General features: G+C 44.3%; 1 protein-coding gene across 1 annotated transcript in view; it reads right to left on the reverse strand.

The window, feature by feature from the left end:
• Positions 1-19,537, reverse strand: part of LOC130122381 (mitogen-activated protein kinase kinase kinase kinase 3-like) — a 150,824-nt gene that overhangs the window by 28,979 nt on the left and 102,308 nt on the right. The window contains exons 18-24 of the mRNA XM_056291257.1: positions 15,951-16,002; positions 15,018-15,219; positions 9,479-9,585; positions 6,160-6,201; positions 5,133-5,217; positions 4,258-4,337; positions 56-116 (exon numbers count right to left, since the gene is read on the reverse strand). Coding sequence (XP_056147232.1) covers positions 56-116; positions 4,258-4,337; positions 5,133-5,217; positions 6,160-6,201; positions 9,479-9,585; positions 15,018-15,219; positions 15,951-16,002 — 629 coding nt within the window. The remainder of the gene's footprint in view (positions 1-55; positions 117-4,257; positions 4,338-5,132; positions 5,218-6,159; positions 6,202-9,478; positions 9,586-15,017; positions 15,220-15,950; positions 16,003-19,537) is intronic.

Raw genomic sequence — 19,537 nt, forward strand, 5'->3', positions numbered from 1 at the left:
CAGAGAGACAGCAAGTTCCACCATACATTACTGTGCTTCAGATATCCAGTCTCACCCGATATGGACAGGAGACAGTTGTTCATGACATAAAGCCAAGTGCACCGCCGAGGGAAGAGCTGCAAACAGATTCAGAGAGGAAACAACCACCGCTGGTTAAAATCTCAACATTAAAACAACCACCGCTGGTTAAAATCTCAACATTAAAACAACCACCGCTGGTTAAAATCTCAACATTAAAACAACCACCGCTGGTTAAAATCTCAACATTAAAACAACCACCGCTGGTTAAAATCTCAACATTAAAACAACCACCGCTGGTTAATATCTCAACATTAAAACAACCACCGCTGGTTAAAATCTCAACATTAAAACAACCACCGCTGGTTAAGATCTCAGTGTTAAAACAACCACCGCTGGTTAAAATCTCAACATTAAAACAACCACCGCTGGTTAATATCTCAACATTAAAACAACCACCGCTGGTTAATATCTCAACATTAAAACAACCACCGCTGGTTAATATCTCAACATTAAAACAACCACCGCTGGTTAAAATCTCAACATTAAAACAACCACCGCTGGTTAAAATATCAACATTAAAACAACCACCGCTGGTTAATATCTCAACATTAAAACAACCACCGCTGGTTTATATCTCAACATTAACACAACCACCGCTGGTTAATATCTCAACATTAAAACCACCACCGCTGGTTAATATCTCAACATTAAAACAACCACCGCTGGTTAAAATCTCAACATTAAAACAACCACCGCTGGTTAAAATCTCAACATTAAAACAACCACCGCTGGTTAAAATCTCAACATTAAAACAACCACCGCTGGTTAAAATCTCAACATTAAAACAACCACCGCTGGTTAAAATCTCAACATTAAAACAACCACCGCTGGTTAATATCTCAACATTAAAACAACCACCGCTGGTTAATATCTCAACATTAAAACAACCACCGCTGGTTAATATCTCAACATTAAAACAACCACCGCTGGTTAAGATCTCAGTGTTAAAACAACCACCGCTGGTTAAAATCTCAACATTAAAACAACCACCGCTGGTTAAAATCTCAACATTAAAACAACCACCGCTGGTTAAAATATCAACATTAAAACAACCACCGCTGGTTAATATCTCAACATTAAAACAACCACCGCTGGTTTATATCTCAACATTAACACAACCACCGCTGGTTTATATCTCAACATTAACACAACCACCGCTGGTTAAAATCTCAACATTAAAACAACCACCGCTGGTTAAAATCTCAACATTAAAACAACCAACGCTGGTTAAGATCTCAGTGTTAAAACAACCACCGCTGGTTATTTTCTCAACATTAAAACAACCACCGCTGGTTAAAATCTCAACATTAAAACAACCACCGCTGGTTAAAATCTCAACATTAAAACAACCACCGCTGGTTAAAATCTCAACATTAAAACAACCACCGCTGGTTAATATCTCAACATTAAAACAACCACCGCTGGTTAATATCTCAACATTAAAACAACCACCGCTGGTTAAGATCTCAGTGTTAAAACAACCACCGCTGGTTAAAATCTCAACATTAAAACAACCACCGCTGGTTAATATCTCAACATTAAAACAACCACCGCTGGTTAATATCTCAACATTAAAACAACCACCGCTGGTTAAGATCTCAGTGTTAAAACAACCACCGCTGGTTAAGATCTCAGTGTTAAAACAACCACCGCTGGTTAAGATCTCAGTGTTAAAACAACCACCGCTGGTTAATATCTCAACATTAAAACAACCACCGCTGGTTAAAATCTCAACATTAAAACAACCACCGCTGGTCAAGATCTCAGTGTTAAAACAACCACCGCTGGTTAAAATCTCAACATTAAAACAACCACCGCTGGTTAATATCTCAACATTAAAACAACCACCGCTGGTTAAAATCTCAACATTAAAACAACCACCGCTGGTTAAAATGTCAACATTAAAACAACCACCGCTGGTTAAAATCTCAACATTAAAACAACCACCGCTGGTTAAAATCTCAACATTAAAACAACCACCGCTGGTTAAAATCTCAACATTAAAACAACCACCGCTGGTTAAGATCTCAGTGTTAAAACAACCACCGCTGGTTAATATCTCAACATTAAAACAACCACCGCTGGTTAAAATCTCAACATTAAAACAACCACCGCTGGTTAAAATCTCAACATTAAAACAACCACCGCTGGTTAAAATCTCAACATTAAAACAACCACCGCTGGTTAATATCTCAACATTAAAACAACCACCGCTGGTTAATATCTCAACATTAAAACAACCACCGCTGGTTAAGATCTCAGTGTTAAAACAACCACCGCTGGTTAAAATCTCAACATTAAAACAACCACCGCTGGTTTATATCTCAACATTAAAACAACCACCGCTGGTTAATATCTCAACATTAAAACAACCACCGCTGGTTAAGATCTCAGTGTTAAAACAACCACCGCTGGTTAAGATCTCAGTGTTAAAACAACCACCGCTGGTTAAGATCTCAGTGTTAAAACAACCACCACTGGTTAATATCTCAACATTAAAACAACCACCGCTGGTTAAAATCTCAACATTAAAACAACCACCGCTGGTCAAGATCTCAGTGTTAAAACAACCACCGCTGGTTAAAATCTCAACATTAAAACAACCACCGCTGGTTAATATCTCAACATTAAAACAACCACCGCTGGTTAAAATCTCAACATTAAAACAACCACCGCTGGTTAATATCTCAACATTAAAACAACCACCGCTGGTTAAAATCTCAACATTAAAACAACCACCGCTGGTTAATATCTCAACATTAAAACAACCACCGCTGGTTAAGATCTCAGTGTTAAAACAACCACCGCTGGTTAAAATCTCAACATTAAAACAACCACCGCTGGTTAAGATCTCAGTGTTAAAACAACCACCGCTGGTTAAAATCTCAACATTAAAACAACCACCGCTGGTTAAAATCTCAACATTAAAACAACCACCGCTGGTTAATATCTCAACATTAAAACAACCACCGCTGGTTAAAATCTCAACATTAAAACAACCACCGCTGGTTAATATCTCAACATTAAAACAACCACCGCTGGTTAAAATCTCAACATTAAAACAACCACCGCTGGTTAATATCTCAACATTAAAACAACCACCGCTGGTTAAAATCTCAACATTAAAACAACCACCGCTGGTTAATATCTCAACATTAAAACAACCACCGCTGGTTAAGATCTCAGTGTTAAAACAACCACCGCTGGTTAAAATCTCAACATTAAAACAACCACCGCTGGTTAAGATCTCAGTGTTAAAACAACCACCGCTGGTTAAAATCTCAACATTAAAACAACCACCGCTGGTTAAAATCTCAACATTAAAACAACCACCGCTGGTTAATATCTCAACATTAAAACAACCACCGCTGGTTAAAATCTCAACATTAAAACAACCACCGCTGGTTAATATCTCAACATTAAAACAACCACCGCTGGTTAATATCTCAACATTAAAACAACCACCGCTGGTTAAAATCTCAACATTAAAACAACCACCGCTGGTTAATATCTCAACATTAAAACAACCACCGCTGGTTAAAATCTCAACATTAAAACAACCACCGCTGGTTAAAATCTCAACATTAAAACAACCACCGCTGGTTAAAATCTCAACATTAACACAACCACCGCTGGTTAATATCTCAACATTAAAACAACCACCGCTGGTTAATATCTCAACATTAAAACAACCACCGCTGGTTAAAATCTCAACATTAAAACAACCACCGCTGGTTAAAATCTCAACATTAAAACAACCACCGCTGGTTAATATCTCAACATTAAAACAACCACCGCTGGTTAAAATCTCAACATTAAAACAACCACCGCTGGTTAAGATCTCAGTGTTAAAACAACCACCGCTGGTTAAGAGCTCAGTGTTAAAACAACCACCGCTGGTTAAGATCTCAGTGTTAAAACAACCACCGCTGGTTAAGAGCTCAGTGTTAAACATTCATCGCTGATGACAGAAGTTGACAGTTGAAAAAAATTAAAAAGCTGCATCTTTTTAGATTTTTCCATCTTTTTTTTTTTTTTGCATCTTTTCCTTCTAACTGCATGACCTTCCTTACAGAAGCAAGGAGGTTTTATTACATGCAGGGACTTATAAACACCTGCCACCAGTCAGTTGTGAGCAGGATGCTGTCATATCATGAAAACATCGCAGCTTTGCACCTGTTCCATTGACGTCTCATGTAGCTCATTCAAGTTGAGTGTGTAGATCCCCTCCTCAGCTCCAAATATCAAATACTGATCTGAAACACACACACACACACACACACACACACACACACACACACACACACACACACACACACACACACACACACACACACACACACACACACACCGGTAATCATTACAATGAAGCAATAAGTCATGATGAGCAACACTTACTGGTTATTATAACACACAGCAGCAGTAAAGTTCTTTCCCCAACTCCCACAATGCCTTGCATGTGGTTTTCCAACTGGTCAGCACACTAACATTAATCTAGTTGAACTAGGAAGCAATGACATTTAGAATAATGAAGTGATGGGGGCGTCCAGGTAGCGTAGCGGTCTATTCCATTTTCAACCAACACAGGGATCACTGGTCACTGGTTCGAATCCCTTTGTTACCACTGGCTTGGTCGGGTGTCCCTAAAGACACAATTGTCCGTGTCTCTGGGTGGAAGCCAGAGGTGGGTATGTGTCCTGGTCGCTGCACTAGCGCCTCCTCTGGTCAGTCAGGGTGCCTGTTCAGGGGGGAGGGGGAACTGGGGGGGAATAGCGTGAGCCTCCCACGCGCTACGTCCCCCTGGTGAAACTCCTCACTGTCAGGTGACAAGAAGCAGCTGGTGACTCCACTTGTATGGGAGGAGACATGTGGTAGTCTGCAGCCCTCCCCGGATCAGCAGAGGGGGTGGAGCAGAGACCGGGACGGCTCAGAAGACTGGGGTGATTGGCCAGGTACAACTGGGGAGAAAAGGGGCGGGGGGGGGGATCCACCAAAAAAAAAGGAAACGAAGTGATGTTGCCCTACAGTGTATCCACGTTCCAGCTGGTTACCTCTGGTGTCGGGGTTGATCCAGGAAGTGGCACAATGGATCTTCAAAGGACAGCCATTGAACACCTTAGAAAAACATGCCCCCATCTGGAGATCAGAGGTAAAGGTTAGACACACACTAAACATGGTTATATGATTCACAAACGTTCAATGGTATAAAAAAAGCTTTCCTTGGTCAAAGGAAGTAGTAACATTATTAGTAGTAATACTAGTATTTGCACAACGTTCACCAAACAGAGTATTTCTGACAGGTAAGAACATGACAAAGCACTCACAAACCAAGACAGTGATGACATTTGTTACTGTCAACACAAACAGGTCTCATTCTTTTCCCTAGCAGCACAGTCACATCCATCCATCCATCCATCCATCCATCCATCCATCCATCCATCCATTATCCAAACTGCTTATCCTGCTATGCGGGTCGCGGGGATGCTGGAGCCTATCCCAGCAGTCATGATGTCATGCTCATTTCAAGCAATGTACCTGTAAATGAGTCACTAGTACCGCCATACTGTGTTATGCAATAATTGGCCAGTCATTCTTTGTAAATCTGCGGCTTCCGATTTTTTTTGTTTAGTGATGTTGATTTTGCTCAAAATGTCAAATGTGAAGGCTGCTTCTGACTAACTTCATTTAACGAAGCTCAAACATTCATTAGCCATGACGGCTGCGAATTTGCTTGATAATTTGTCAGTTTTTGTTGTTGTTGATATTACTGCCAATGAGGCAAACCTTTCATTGCAGCCTCACTAGATGAACCATCTGCATATCACATGGAAATGACAGTCACTATCCTTCACCCTGCTGGATGACTTGTACAGAATGTAACATCAGCTCCATCCATCAATCCATCCATCCATCCAGCCATCCATTATCTGAACCGCTTATCCTGCGCTCAGGGTCGCAGGGATGCTGGTCATCAGCTCAGAGCAGCTTATTTGTATTTGTTCCATGGCTCAGTTTGGCTTTCAATACACCCTCCAATCACTCAGCCACAACACAACATTCTGCTCACAGGCCACTTACATGGACTTTGGGTGTGGGTGGCAGGCCGTTACTGATGGGCTTCTGAGAAAAGAGGTGGCACAAAGATAGAAAGGCACACACAGAGTCACACACACAGTCAGTGAGCACTAACACATACATTACTGAGGTCATAAATGTTGATACAACACATAAATCAACAAAGTAGGGGCAAAGACAGAATGGTACTACCTTAAAATATTGTTTAACATACACGCTACCCATTATAAGACCATCAACTGAGAGCACAGCTATCCCATTCATATCAACTGAGAGCACGGCTATCCTACACATATCAACTGACAGCACAGCTATCCTATACATATCAACTGACAGCACAGCTATCCCATTCATATCAACTGACAGCACAGCTATCCTCTTCATATCAACTGACAGAACAGCTATCCTATACATGTCAACTGACAGCACAGCTATCCTACACGTATCAACTGACAGCACAGCTATCCTATACATATCAACTGACAGCACAGCTATCCTATACATATCAAATGACAGCACAGCTATCCTATACATGTCAACTGACAGCACAGCTATCCTCTTCATATCAACTGACAGAACAGCTATCCTCTTCATATCAACTGACAGCACAGCTATCCTATACATATCAACTGACAGCACAGCTATCCTACACATATCAACTGACAGCACAGCTATCCTCTTCATATCAACTGACAGCACAGCTATCCTATACATATCAACTGACAGCACAGCTATCCTCTTCATATCAACTGACAGAACAGCTATCCTATACATGTCAACTGACAGCACAGCTATCCTATACATGTCAACTGACAGCACAGCTATCCTATACGTATCAACTGACAGCACAGCTATCCTATACATGTCAACTGACAGCACAGCTATCCTATACATGTCAACTGACAGCACAGCTATCCCATTCATATCAACTGAGAGCACGGCTATCCCATTCATATCAACTGAGAGCACGGCTATCCTATACATATCAACTGACAGCACAGCTATCCTATACATATCAACTGAGAGCACGGCTATCCTGTACATATCAACTGACAGCACAGCTATCCTCTTCATATCAACTGACAGAACAGCTATCCTATACATGTCAACTGACAGCACAGCTATCCTACACGTATCAACTGACAGCACAGCTATCCTATACATATCAACTGACAGCACAGCTATCCTATACATATCAACTGACAGCACAGCTATCCTATACATGTCAACTGACAGCACAGCTATCCTCTTCATATCAACTGACAGAACAGCTATCCTCTTCATATCAACTGACAGAACAGCTATCCTATACATGTCAACTGACAGCACAGCTATCCTATACATGTCAACTGACAGCACAGCTATCCTCTTCATATCAACTGACAGAACAGCTATCCTATACATGTCAACTGACAGCACAGCTATCCTACACGTATCAACTGACAGCACAGCTATCCTATACATATCAACTGACAGCACAGCTATCCTATACATGTCAACTGACAGCACAGCTATCCTACACGTATCAACTGACAGCACAGCTATCCTATACATGTCAACTGACAGCACAGCTATCCTATACATATCAACTGACAGCACAGCTATCCTATACATGTCAACTGACAGCACAGCTATCCTCTTCATATCAACTGACAGAACAGCTATCCTATACATGTCAACTGACAGCACAGCTATCCTACATGTATCAACTGACAGCACAGCTATCCTATACATATCAACTGACAGCGAAGCTATCCTATACATGTCAACTGACAGCACAGCTATCCTATACATATCAACTGACAGCACAGCTATCCTATACATATCAACTGACAGCACAGCTATCCTTTCATATCAACTGACAGCACAGCTATCCTATACATGTCAACTGACAGCACAGCTATCCTATACATATCAACTGACAGCACAGCTATCCTCTTCATATCAACTGACAGCACAGCTATCCTATACATATCAACTGACAGCACAGCTATCCTGTTCATATCAACTGACAGCACAGCTATCCTATACATGTCAACTGACAGCACAGCTATCCTATACATATAAACTGACAGCACAGCTATCCTGTTCATATCAACTGACAGCACAGCTATCCTATCAGCTGACAGCACAGCTATCCTATACATATCAACTGACAGCACAGCTATCCTATACGTATCAACTGACAGCACAGCTATCCTATACATATAAACTGACAGCACAGCTATCCTTTCATATCAACTGACAGCACAGCTATCCTGTTCATATCAACTGACAGCACAGCTATCCTGTTCATATCAGCTGACAGCAGAGCTATCCTGTTCATATCAACTGACAGCACAGCTATCCTATACGTATCAACTGACAGCACACCTATCCTATACATATAAACTGACAGCACAGCTATCCTGTTCATATCAACCGACAGCACAGCTATCCTGTTCATATCAACTGACAGCACAGCTATCCTCTTCATATCAACTGACAGAACAGCTATCCTATACATATCAACTGACAGCACAGCTATCCTCTTCATATCAACTGACAGAACAGCTATCCTATACATGTCAACTGACAGCACAGCTATCCTACACGTATCAACTGACAGCACAGCTATCCTATACATATCAACTGACAGCACAGCTATCCTATACATATCAACTGACAGCACAGCTATCCTATACATGTCAACTGACAGCACAGCTATCCTGTTCATATCAACTGACAGCACAGCTATCCTATACGTATCAACTGACAGCACACCTATCCTATACATATAAATTGACAGCACAGCTATCCTGTTCATATCAACCGACAGCACAGTTATCCTGTTGATGTCATGGAAAGAAAACATATCGACATGTTCAGCAGACAGACAAATCATTTAACAAACCTTTACATTATTTACAGGAAGTTGACTTTGCAGTGCAACATGTTGGTTCTTTTGTTACAATGTTTATTTGGCCAGTTGTGTAGCTTGAACATTTTTCATTTTCTAATCAGTCCTCAGAATGTACCAAAACTGGACAGGAAGTTGTTTTCCAGCACCCAGTATAATAGTGCATGACAGGAAGTTGTTTTCCAGCACCCGGTATAATACTGTGTGACAGGAAGTTGTTTTCCAGCACCCAGTATAATAGTGCATGACAGGAAGTTGAGGAGACATTTCCTCCGGAGAGCTCATGAGCTCACCAAACTGCAGAAATCAGGAGCACAAGCTACATAAAATGTTATGTAAATGAATTCAAACTGCGCTCCCGTGTGCCAAATCTGAAATTACATAAGCAGTTAACGGTGGCGCTGTAGAGCCTTGTTTGCTTACCGGTATGTCTTTCCTGTCTTTCCGTATGGGGACACTAGGGGGCATAGTGGACTGCCTGTCTGCAGGGCTGTTCCTGTCTCCATTCTGCGCAGAGTTTAACCCGTTACCTAGCAACAACAGAATCACAACTAAGTGTGTGCATTAAAAAAGGAGAGCGAGACAGACAGACCAACAGAGAGAGACAGACAGACAGACAGACAGACAGAGACAGACAGACAGACAGACAGAGAGAGAGACAGACGGACAGAGAGAGAAAGAGAGAGAGAGAGAGAGAGAGAGAGAGAGAGAGAGAGAGAGAGAGAGAGAGAGAGAGAGAGAGAGAGAGAGAGAGAGAGAGAGAGAGAGAGAGCAAGAGACAGACAGAAACAGAGGGAGAGACAGACAGACAGAGACAGATAGAGACAGACAAAGAGAGAGAGAAACAGACAGACAGACAGAGAGAGACACAGACACAGAGAGAGAGAGAGAGAAACAGACAGACAGACAGAGAGACACAGACAGAGAGAGAGAGAGAGACAGACAGACAGACAGACAGAGACACAGACAGAGAGAGAGAGAAACAGACAGACAGACAGAGAGACACAGACAGAGAGAGAGAGAGAGACAGACAGACAGACAGAGAGAGAGAACAGTAGAAAAAGGAAATATCATGATGCAACTCTGTGAGTGAAATGAGGCAAGAAAGATGTGTGTGTGTGTCAATTTAGAACAAAAAACAGCTGATTTTTAACAACATCAACAAAATTAACTACAGCACAGTGCCACATTCACATGCACAAACATCATGTCTACAGTTTTTATGACTACACAACATCACACACACACACACACAGGACAGGCAGACATGGAGGAGAGCGACATCTGAACACCGCACAGTCTACTGGGAGCAGAGAGGAGTGAGGGGAAGCGGCTGGGCTAGCAGGAATAATAAAGAGGGTGGAATATGAACATTGTTCCCTCCAAATAATTTTTATACAATTTCTGAAGCTGTAAACAAGAGATGCTGAGTGGAAATGACACAACTTCAAAATAATAAAAACAATGCACAAAGAATCTTGCACGCACTTCAAATGGAAAAGCTATGACTACACTGATGAGCCAAAACATTATGACCACTCACAGGCGAACCAGTAACACTGATCATCTCCAGACCAGGGCACGTGTCCAGGTGTGGGTAAGAGAACAACCAGTTCTCGTACCAACATGCTGGATGCAGGAGAAATGGGCAGTGGTAAAGCAGACTGGTCACAGAATCTCTGAAACAGCAAGGCTTGTGGGGGGCTCCCGGTCAGCAGTGGTCCGAGGAGGGACAAACTACAAACCGGCTACAGGGTGTTGGGTGTCCAAGGCTCATCGATGCATGAGGGCAACGAAGGCTATCCCATCTGGTCTGAACCGACAGAAGGTCTACTGTGGCCCAAGTCACAGAACATTTTAATGATGGTTACTGGAGGAATGTGGCACGACACAGAGTGCATCATACTCTGCTGCATATGGGGCTGCATAGCTGCAGACCGGTCAGAGTGCCCATGATGACCACTCTTGACCGTTGAAAAAGCCTACAATGGACACACGGGTGTCAGAACTGGATGCTGGAGCAGTGGAGGGTCACCTGGTCCAATGAGTCCTGTTTTCTTTTAGATCACATGGAGGGCCATCTACGTGTGCGTCGTCTACCTGGGGAAGCGATGGCACCAGGATGGACGACAAGACAATGTGGGGAGATGACAAGCTGGTGGAGGGAGTGTGATGCTGCGGGCAATGTTCTGCTGGGAAACCCTGGGTCCAGCCATTCATATGGATGTCAATTTGACATGTGCCACCTACCTAAACATGTTGCAGACCAGGTCCACCCTTTCATACCAGTGGTGTTCCTGATGGCAGCGGCCTCTTTCAGCAGGACAATGCTCCCTGCCACACTGCACACATGGTTCTGGAATGGTCTGAGGACCATGAGGAAGTGTTCAAGGTGTTGCCCTGGCCTCCAAATTCTACAGACCTCAATCTGATTGAGATCTGTGGGATGTGCTGGACTGGTAAGTCCGATCCAAGGTGGCTCCACCTCGCAATTTACAGGACTTGAAGGGTCTGCTGGTAATGTTGTGTTGCCAAATACCACAGGACACCTTCAGTGGTGTTGTAGAGTCCATGTCTCGGTGGGTCGGTGCTGTTCTGGCGGCACATGCAGGACCAACAGCATATTAGGCAGGTGGTCATAATGTTTTGGCTCATCAGTGTATTGTGTAATGAGCAAAGAAAACGGAGTTTCTCCAACAGCAAGTAACCACTGTCAACCCAGTTGTCTTGAGGGGTTTTATGATGTAGTCCTGCACACACACACAGATTGTTTAGTTGCTTTTAAAAGTATTGACAGCAATGTACTGGAGTTACACTTTAATCATTTTAGACTTTTTGGAAAGGTGCTTGAAAATGGTCTTAACATTTGAATGAATGTGGCTTTGGTCAGGATACGGGGGGTGGGGGGTGGGGGGCAGAGAGACAACCATCTGCTTTATCCTGGTATCTGTTTAGCTGAGGCAGGTGTTTGGTCGTTTTACCATTACCAGTCACCTCGGAAGATTACCAAGCTTTCCCAGATGTCTCACTCTCTGCCCACACATTTTGGCTGGTGTAGAATGTTAGGAGGCTTTCACGAGAGGGACTTGGGCCCGGATTCAAGTACACTTGATCCCAAATAATAATTAAAAAAAAAAATCAATAAAGTATCTCAAAATCAAAAAAAGAAAAAAAGTCCAGCTCATTTGATTAGTGTGAATACTGTAGCCGGGAACAGTTCGTTGATCCGTGCCCGGGTCCACTTGAAAAGGTGGTCTCGAGTACGGTTCATGTGTACTCGGGTACGGTTCGCATCAGTTGCGAAAGCTACTGTACCAAAACACGGAAGTGGACCGCTATGTGACATCATCTGAGCTCATCCTCTGAACTGCACTGCTGATAACGTAGGAAGGCAAGCCAAGTGTCTTTCTTGACACCGTCCCCAAAATACATCAATAATAGTGGACAGCGCGACGGTCGACTCCACTGTACGGGCTTGGGATGTTGCAGTTGGTCCGCTTTTCTACACTGGAACGACAACATAAACAAATGTCCCGTAGTTGATGACGCAAGCATACGCTTCTTCTTTGTGTTTCTTTATTAAGGATCCCCCCCCTTTTCCTCCCTAATTGCACTTGGCCACTCTTCCGAGCCATCCTGGTCACTGCTCCACCCACTCTGCAGACTACCACATGTCTCCTCCTATACATGTGGAGTCACCAGCTGCTTCCTTTCACCTGACAGTGAGGAGTTTCACCAGGGGGATGTAGCGCGTGGGAGGATCACGCTATTACCCCCAGTTCCCCCTCCCCCCGAACAGGGACCCCGACCGACCAGAGGATGCGTTAGTGCAGTGACCAGGACACATACCCACAGACACGGCCAGTTGTATCTGTAGGGATGCCCGACCAAGCCGGAGGTAACACAGGGATTCGAACCAGCGATCCCCGTATTGGTAGGCAGCGGAATAGACTGCCATGTTACTCGGATGCTCCTTCTTCTTGTGTTTATTGGCGGATCCAAACCAACCAGCTGCAGACTACCACCTACTGTATCAGAGTGTGTAGATACACAAGTGTACTCAGGTACAGAACAACATCACTAATGTGAAAACTGAGCATTGGGGGCATGGAGGGGGCAATTATACTCAGGCATGGTACGAAGCCATCATACCTAATAGGAAAATGACTTTAGATTCACTAGGTCGTCAACCTTTCCACAATGCCAGCCTGTGACCTCTCTTTTCATGACAGTAAAAGGTACAGACCAACAAAAGGCATGATGCAAATGCATACCACCAAGGATGTGATCAGAAACAAATGCAGAACGAACACTTTCACTCAGGGGATTATAGAGGTTACTCAGGGGATTATAGTGGTTACTCATGGGCAGAGTTGTAAAAACCAGGTCCACAAAGTAAATGTCCAAACCGTGTATTTGCTCCAACCATGTCACTAAACCATCTGATTTCATTAGCTAGTTTTCCCTACCTATCTGAGGAGTGGTGTTGACTAGAATCTGCTTGTGTAGTGCATGAGTGGAGCAAATACATGGTTTGGATTTTTACTTTCTGGACCTGGTTTTTACACCTCTGCTCATGGGGATTATAGCGGTTACTCAGGGGATTATAGCGGTTACTCGGGAGATTATAGCGGTTACTCAGGGGATTATAGCGGTTACTCATGGGTATTATAGCGGTTACTCAGAGGATTATAGCGGTTACTCAGGAGGATTATAGCAGTTACTCAGGAGGATTATAGCAGTTACTCAGGGGGATTATAGTGGTTACTCAGGGGGATTATAGTGGTTACTCATGGGGATTATAGTGGTTACTCAGGGGATTATAGCGGTTACTCAGGGGATTATAGCTGTTACTCAAGGGGATTATAGTGGTTACTCATGGGGATTATAGCGGTTACTCAGGGGATTATAGCGGTTACTCATGGAGATTATAGTTGTTGCTCAGGGGATTATAGCGGTTATTCATGGGGATTTTTGTGGTTGCTCAGGGGATTGTAGCGGTTACTCGGGGGGATTATAGCGGTTACTCATGGGGATTATAGCAGTTACTCGGGGGATTATAGCGGTTACTCGTGGGGATTATAGCGGTTACTCATGGGGATTATAGCGGTTACTCATGGGGATTATAGCGGTTACTCAGGGGATTATAGTGGTTATTCATGGGGATTATAGCAGTTATTCATGGGGATTATAGCGTTTACTCAGGGGATTATAGCGGTTACTCAGGGGATTATAGCGGTTACTCATGGGGATTACAGCGGTTACTCATGGGGATTACAGTGGTCCTGCCGCCACAATTTTCCGATGTGGACTAATGGTTTTTTTTGTTTTGGTTTTTTAAATTGAAAAATATAAAGCTGTAAAAAAACAAAAACATCTGCACGGTGTCTGAATGTGTTGTTCTTTTACATCTAACTGGTTATAACAGTGGTTTCTCATCTTCTTTCCAGGAAGTGGGGGAGGTGAAGGGAAAAGGGGAGGGGCATGTGTTGATTGATGGGGTGAGACAATTAATTAGATGCCAAGAAAATTGATAAAAAAAAGGCAAACTAAAAAGACAGGCTCAGCACGAGTTGATGAATGGGAGGAATTGAAGCGTGACTATTGCTTATTCATGGATTAAGCTAACCACTCCCACTCGACAGGGGTGGATGGGTGGGACTAATAAAATAGTCAACCAATCAAGACTCTACAAGGACTGACTGATGGGAGACTAGACATCCAGTCGGAGGAGACGGAAGGGTCTGAGGGGAAGGGTACTACTGATCTATTAATCGGCTGCTCTTACTCTTTTCCTCCTCCTCCTTTTCCTGCTCCTCTTTCACCTCCTTCAGCACCTCCCACGCCTCCTCAAGCTCCTCCTCTGTGTGAGGCGTGTGAAGCCACTCCCAGAAATGTCTAAAGCTCCCATCATCCCCAGGGACAGAGTTTTCGGCATCGGAGCCCTGCCTATTCTCGTTACCTAGGCTACTGCGGCGGTGAGGGGGCAGCCGTGGGGGTGGGGGCCGAGGGGGGACGTTGGAGGCGGCCTTAGCGGGGCTGGGCATCTCCGGGATTGGACAGCGCTTGATGGTCCCTCCTCCACCCCCGTCGTCCTCGCTGTGCGATTGGCCTTCATCGTGTTTTGGTTGTTGCTGTTGTTGGGGTGAGCAGATGGACTTGGGCTGATGTGAGAAGAGAGAACAAGGAAGAAAAAAGAGGGATGAGGACAACAGGAGGCGGAATTCTGTGAAGTCATTTCAGGACATGTAACTCTTGCCAAAACTCTCTAACTATAAACACATTCGGAATGAAGTTACGTAACATGGCAGTTTATCTTGGGAGTTTTTTTTTTTTACCCCCCCCCCCATTTTTTCTCTCCAATTGTACTTGGCCAATTACCGCACTCTTCCGAGCCGTCCCGGTCTCTGCTCCACCCCATCTGCTGATCTGGGGAGGGCTGCAGACTACCACATGCCTCCTCCCATACAAGTGGCGTCACCAGCTGCTTCTTTTCACCTGACAGTGAGGAGTTTCACCAGGGGGACGTAGCATGTGAGAGGATCACGCTATTCCCCCCAGTTCCCCCTCCCCCCCAAACCAGCGCTCTGACCGACCAGAGGAGGCGCTAGTGCAGCGACCAGGACACATACCCACATCCACCTTCCTACCCACAGACATGGCCAATTGTGTCTGTAGGGATGCCCGACCAAGCCAGAGGTAACACAGGGATTCGAACCAGCGAGCCACATGTTGGTAGGCAACAGAATAGACTGCCATACCACCCGGACGCTCCTCTTGGGAGTTTATTGTTGAGTTTGAAGTCTGAAACCTTTGAATAAATGTTGAAAATTAAACACAATACACACAGTCAGGGCTGACACACCCACATTCACATGCCGTTAACAAGTCATACCTTGGGAGGCAACGGGGGTGGGACTTTTGGCCTCATTATAGTGCTTGATTTGCTGAAAGGTGAGAAGAGGAAGGAGTTACTTTTTTATTTCAAACAAAAACAGATGCTAAAATTGCTAATTATCATAAATGGCATTTGTGAAAAACATAGTTATGCACTTGGCTGTGAACTCCTCCCCTCTAGGACGACAGTTACACTTGTCATTTCACTGTTTATGTGGGGATCTGAGATCTGATCACAAAGGCTTAATTTTATGAGCTCACATAACTGTCAATCCAGGGCCAGAAAACATCAATTCCAACAGCTGTATGGATACATATATTTGCTTTTTTTCTGCTTTCCCTCTCAGTCTCCTTGTAATTGTAATTACCATTAAATCCTAGTATATTGGATCAGATCCTGAGATAAATCCTGGTATACTGGATCAGATCCTGAGATAAATCCTGGTATATTGGATCAGATCCTGAGATAAATCCTGGTATATTGGATCAGATCCTGAGATAAATCCTGGTATACTGGATCAGATCCTGAGATAAATCCTGGTATACTGGATCAGATCCTGAGATAAATCCTGGTATATCGGATCAGATCCTGAGATAAATCCTAGTATACTGGATCAGATCCTGAGATAAATCCTGGTATACTGGATCAGATCCTGAGATAAATCCTGGTATATTGGATCAGATCCTGAGATAAATCCTGGTATATTGGATCAGATCCTGAGATGAATCCTGGTATACTGGATCAGATCCTGAGATAAATCCTGGCATATTGGATCAGATCCTGAGATAAATCCTAGTATATTGGATCAGATCCTGAGATAAATCCTAGTATACTGGATCAGATCCTGAGATAAATCCTGGTATACTGGATCAGATCCTGAGATAAATCCTGGTATATTGGATCAGATCCTGAGATAAATCCTGGTATATTGGATCAGATCCTGAGATAAATCCTGGTATATCGGATCGGTCCTGAGATAAATCCTGGCATATTGGATCAGATCCTGAGATAAATCCTAGTATATTGGATCAGATCCTGAGATAAATCCTAGTATATTGGATCAGATCCTGAGATAAATCCTGGTCTACTGGATCAGATCCTGAGATAACAAGTGCAACTGAAGCCCAACAGTGAATTGGAGATGACCATTCAGCTAGCGATCCTAGTGTTGGTAGGTAATGGGATAGACCGCTACGCCACCCGGTCGCCCGCTAAATTGAATTTTAATATTGTTTTATATAAGCTATATTCCTGAGTCCATGTCCATGCAAGAACCTGACATTTTTAAACGTTTAGCACCAAGGCGAACATGTCTTGTGAAGGCTACAAATAAACTGACATTATGAGACAGGATTTGTTTGATACACTTGATCATAAATAATGAAGTGCAGCTTAACAGGGCTGCTGGACTGAGAGCCCACTATTCTCTGAAGACTTGTCCACAAGACCTTATGGAACAAGACTTTCTATGGCCACTTTTTGATGACTGACAAACAAAAGGACCAATCAGAGGACAGGAATTGTTATGGACACAGGAAGAGAACACGATGAGCATAAATGCAGGTATACAGAAAGAGATGAGTCACAATGAAAAAGACGAGTCCACAACTGGCAGCGAGCTAGGCTGTAAAATTACCTTAAGACTTCATGGTATCACTGCTACCACACCACATAATGTTAGCAGTGATACCAGTTTTTTCAAAAAACAATATGAATAGTCTGGTATGGAACTATTTTAAGAGCTCCACGTACGGCACTTATTACCAAACTATTACCATATTATTACCAGAGGGGGACCTTCTTGTGTCAGTGATCTAAGAACAAAAATTTGTCTTTTTTTTCCTCCCCCTCCCCCCTTTTCTCCCAATTGTACTTGGCCAATTACCCCACTCTTCCGAGCCGTCCCGGTCTCTGCTCCACCCCCTCTGCTGGTCCGGGGAGGGCTGCAGGCTACCACATGCCTCCTCCCATACATGTGGAGTCACCAGCTGCTTCTTTTCACCTGACAGCGAGGAGTTTCACCAAGGGGACATAGGGTGTGGGAGGATCACGCTATCCCCCCCGAACAGGCGCCCTGACCGACCAGAGGAGGCGCTAGTGCAGCAACCAGGACACATACCCACATCTGGCTTCCCACCCGCAGACACGGCCAATTGTGTCTGTAGAGACGCCCGACCAAGCTGGAGGTAACGGGGATTCGAACTGGAGACCCCATGTTGGTAGGCAACGGAATAGACCGCTACACCACCCAGATGCCTTAACAAAAATTATTCTAATGGTGTTTTAACTGATCATTAATTAAAAGGCTAAAGTGTGTAAAGTGTCAGCAGTGGGACGGGGGCGCTGCTGACTTCAGTGGAAAATGTGTGTTTGGAGGGCAGATTGTGGCGCCGCACACTCGGCTTTCACACTGGGACTGGGACAAGGCGAGATGCCAAATGTAGAGTTTTATAGAGGCGAAGCAGGGTAAGCAGTGTGGAAGCACACAGGCAAGCGAATACAAACACACACACACACACACACACACACACACACACACGGCAAGCAGATGGCAGGGTGAGTGGAGCAGAAAGCGTGACAAGAGAAAACAAGACGTCAAGGTCACGGGGCTCTGCTGCCTAATGTCTGAACCCAAACATGCTTTGACCTGCTTCAAACAGTGGAACCAGGACCAAGACGGGACCTAAACAGATGCAAGTTCAGTGTGGATCAGATGAAATGTAATGAGAGGCATGACTGACTTCATGTGCTCTGGGTCTGAGCTCAGCCCGTCACTTCCATCACGTGGACTTGTGTCTGTCTTGTTCACTCTCATCTTTCCCATTTCTGTTTCCAGGATTTTTTTTTGGATTCCTCCCCCCCTTTTTTTTTACTCCCAATTGTACTTGGCCAATTACCCCACTTTTAGTCATCCCAGTTGCTGCCCCACCCCCTCTGCTGATCCGGGGAGGCTGCAGACCACCACATGTCTCCTCCCCTACATGTGGAGTCACCAGCCGCTTCTTTTCACCTGACAGTGAGGAGTTTCACCAGGGGGACGTAGCGCGTGGGAGGATCACACTATTCCCCCCTCCTCCCCCGAACAGGCACCCCGACCAACCAGAGGAGGCGCTAGTGCAGCAACCAGGACACATACCCACCTCCGGCTTCCCACCCGCAGACATGGCCAACTGGGTCTGTAGGGATGCCCGACCAAGCCGGAGGTAACACGGGGATTCGAACCGGTGATCCCCGTGTTGGTAGGCAATGGAATAGACCGCCACACTACCTGGACACAGATTATTTTCAAAATGTATTGAAGCAACACAATTTTGTAGTTTTTCTTTTTGTTGTTGTGTTGCCTGATGGGTTAGGGTTAGTGGTAGTGTTGCATCACACAGGACAACACACAGCATGGCAACATGCAGGCTACCAGCAACACCACAACATACACAACACACAGCATGGCAACATGCAGGCTACCAGCAACACCACAACATACACAACACACAGCATGGCAACATGCAGGCTACCAGCAACACCACAACATACACAACACAACTAAGACACACAAACACACTGGCACAGGTGGCTTATGTGGTGAG

Source organism: Lampris incognitus, chromosome 13 (assembly GCF_029633865.1).
Source record: "Lampris incognitus isolate fLamInc1 chromosome 13, fLamInc1.hap2, whole genome shotgun sequence".
Classification (NCBI taxonomy): Eukaryota; Metazoa; Chordata; class Actinopteri; order Lampriformes; family Lampridae; genus Lampris; species Lampris incognitus.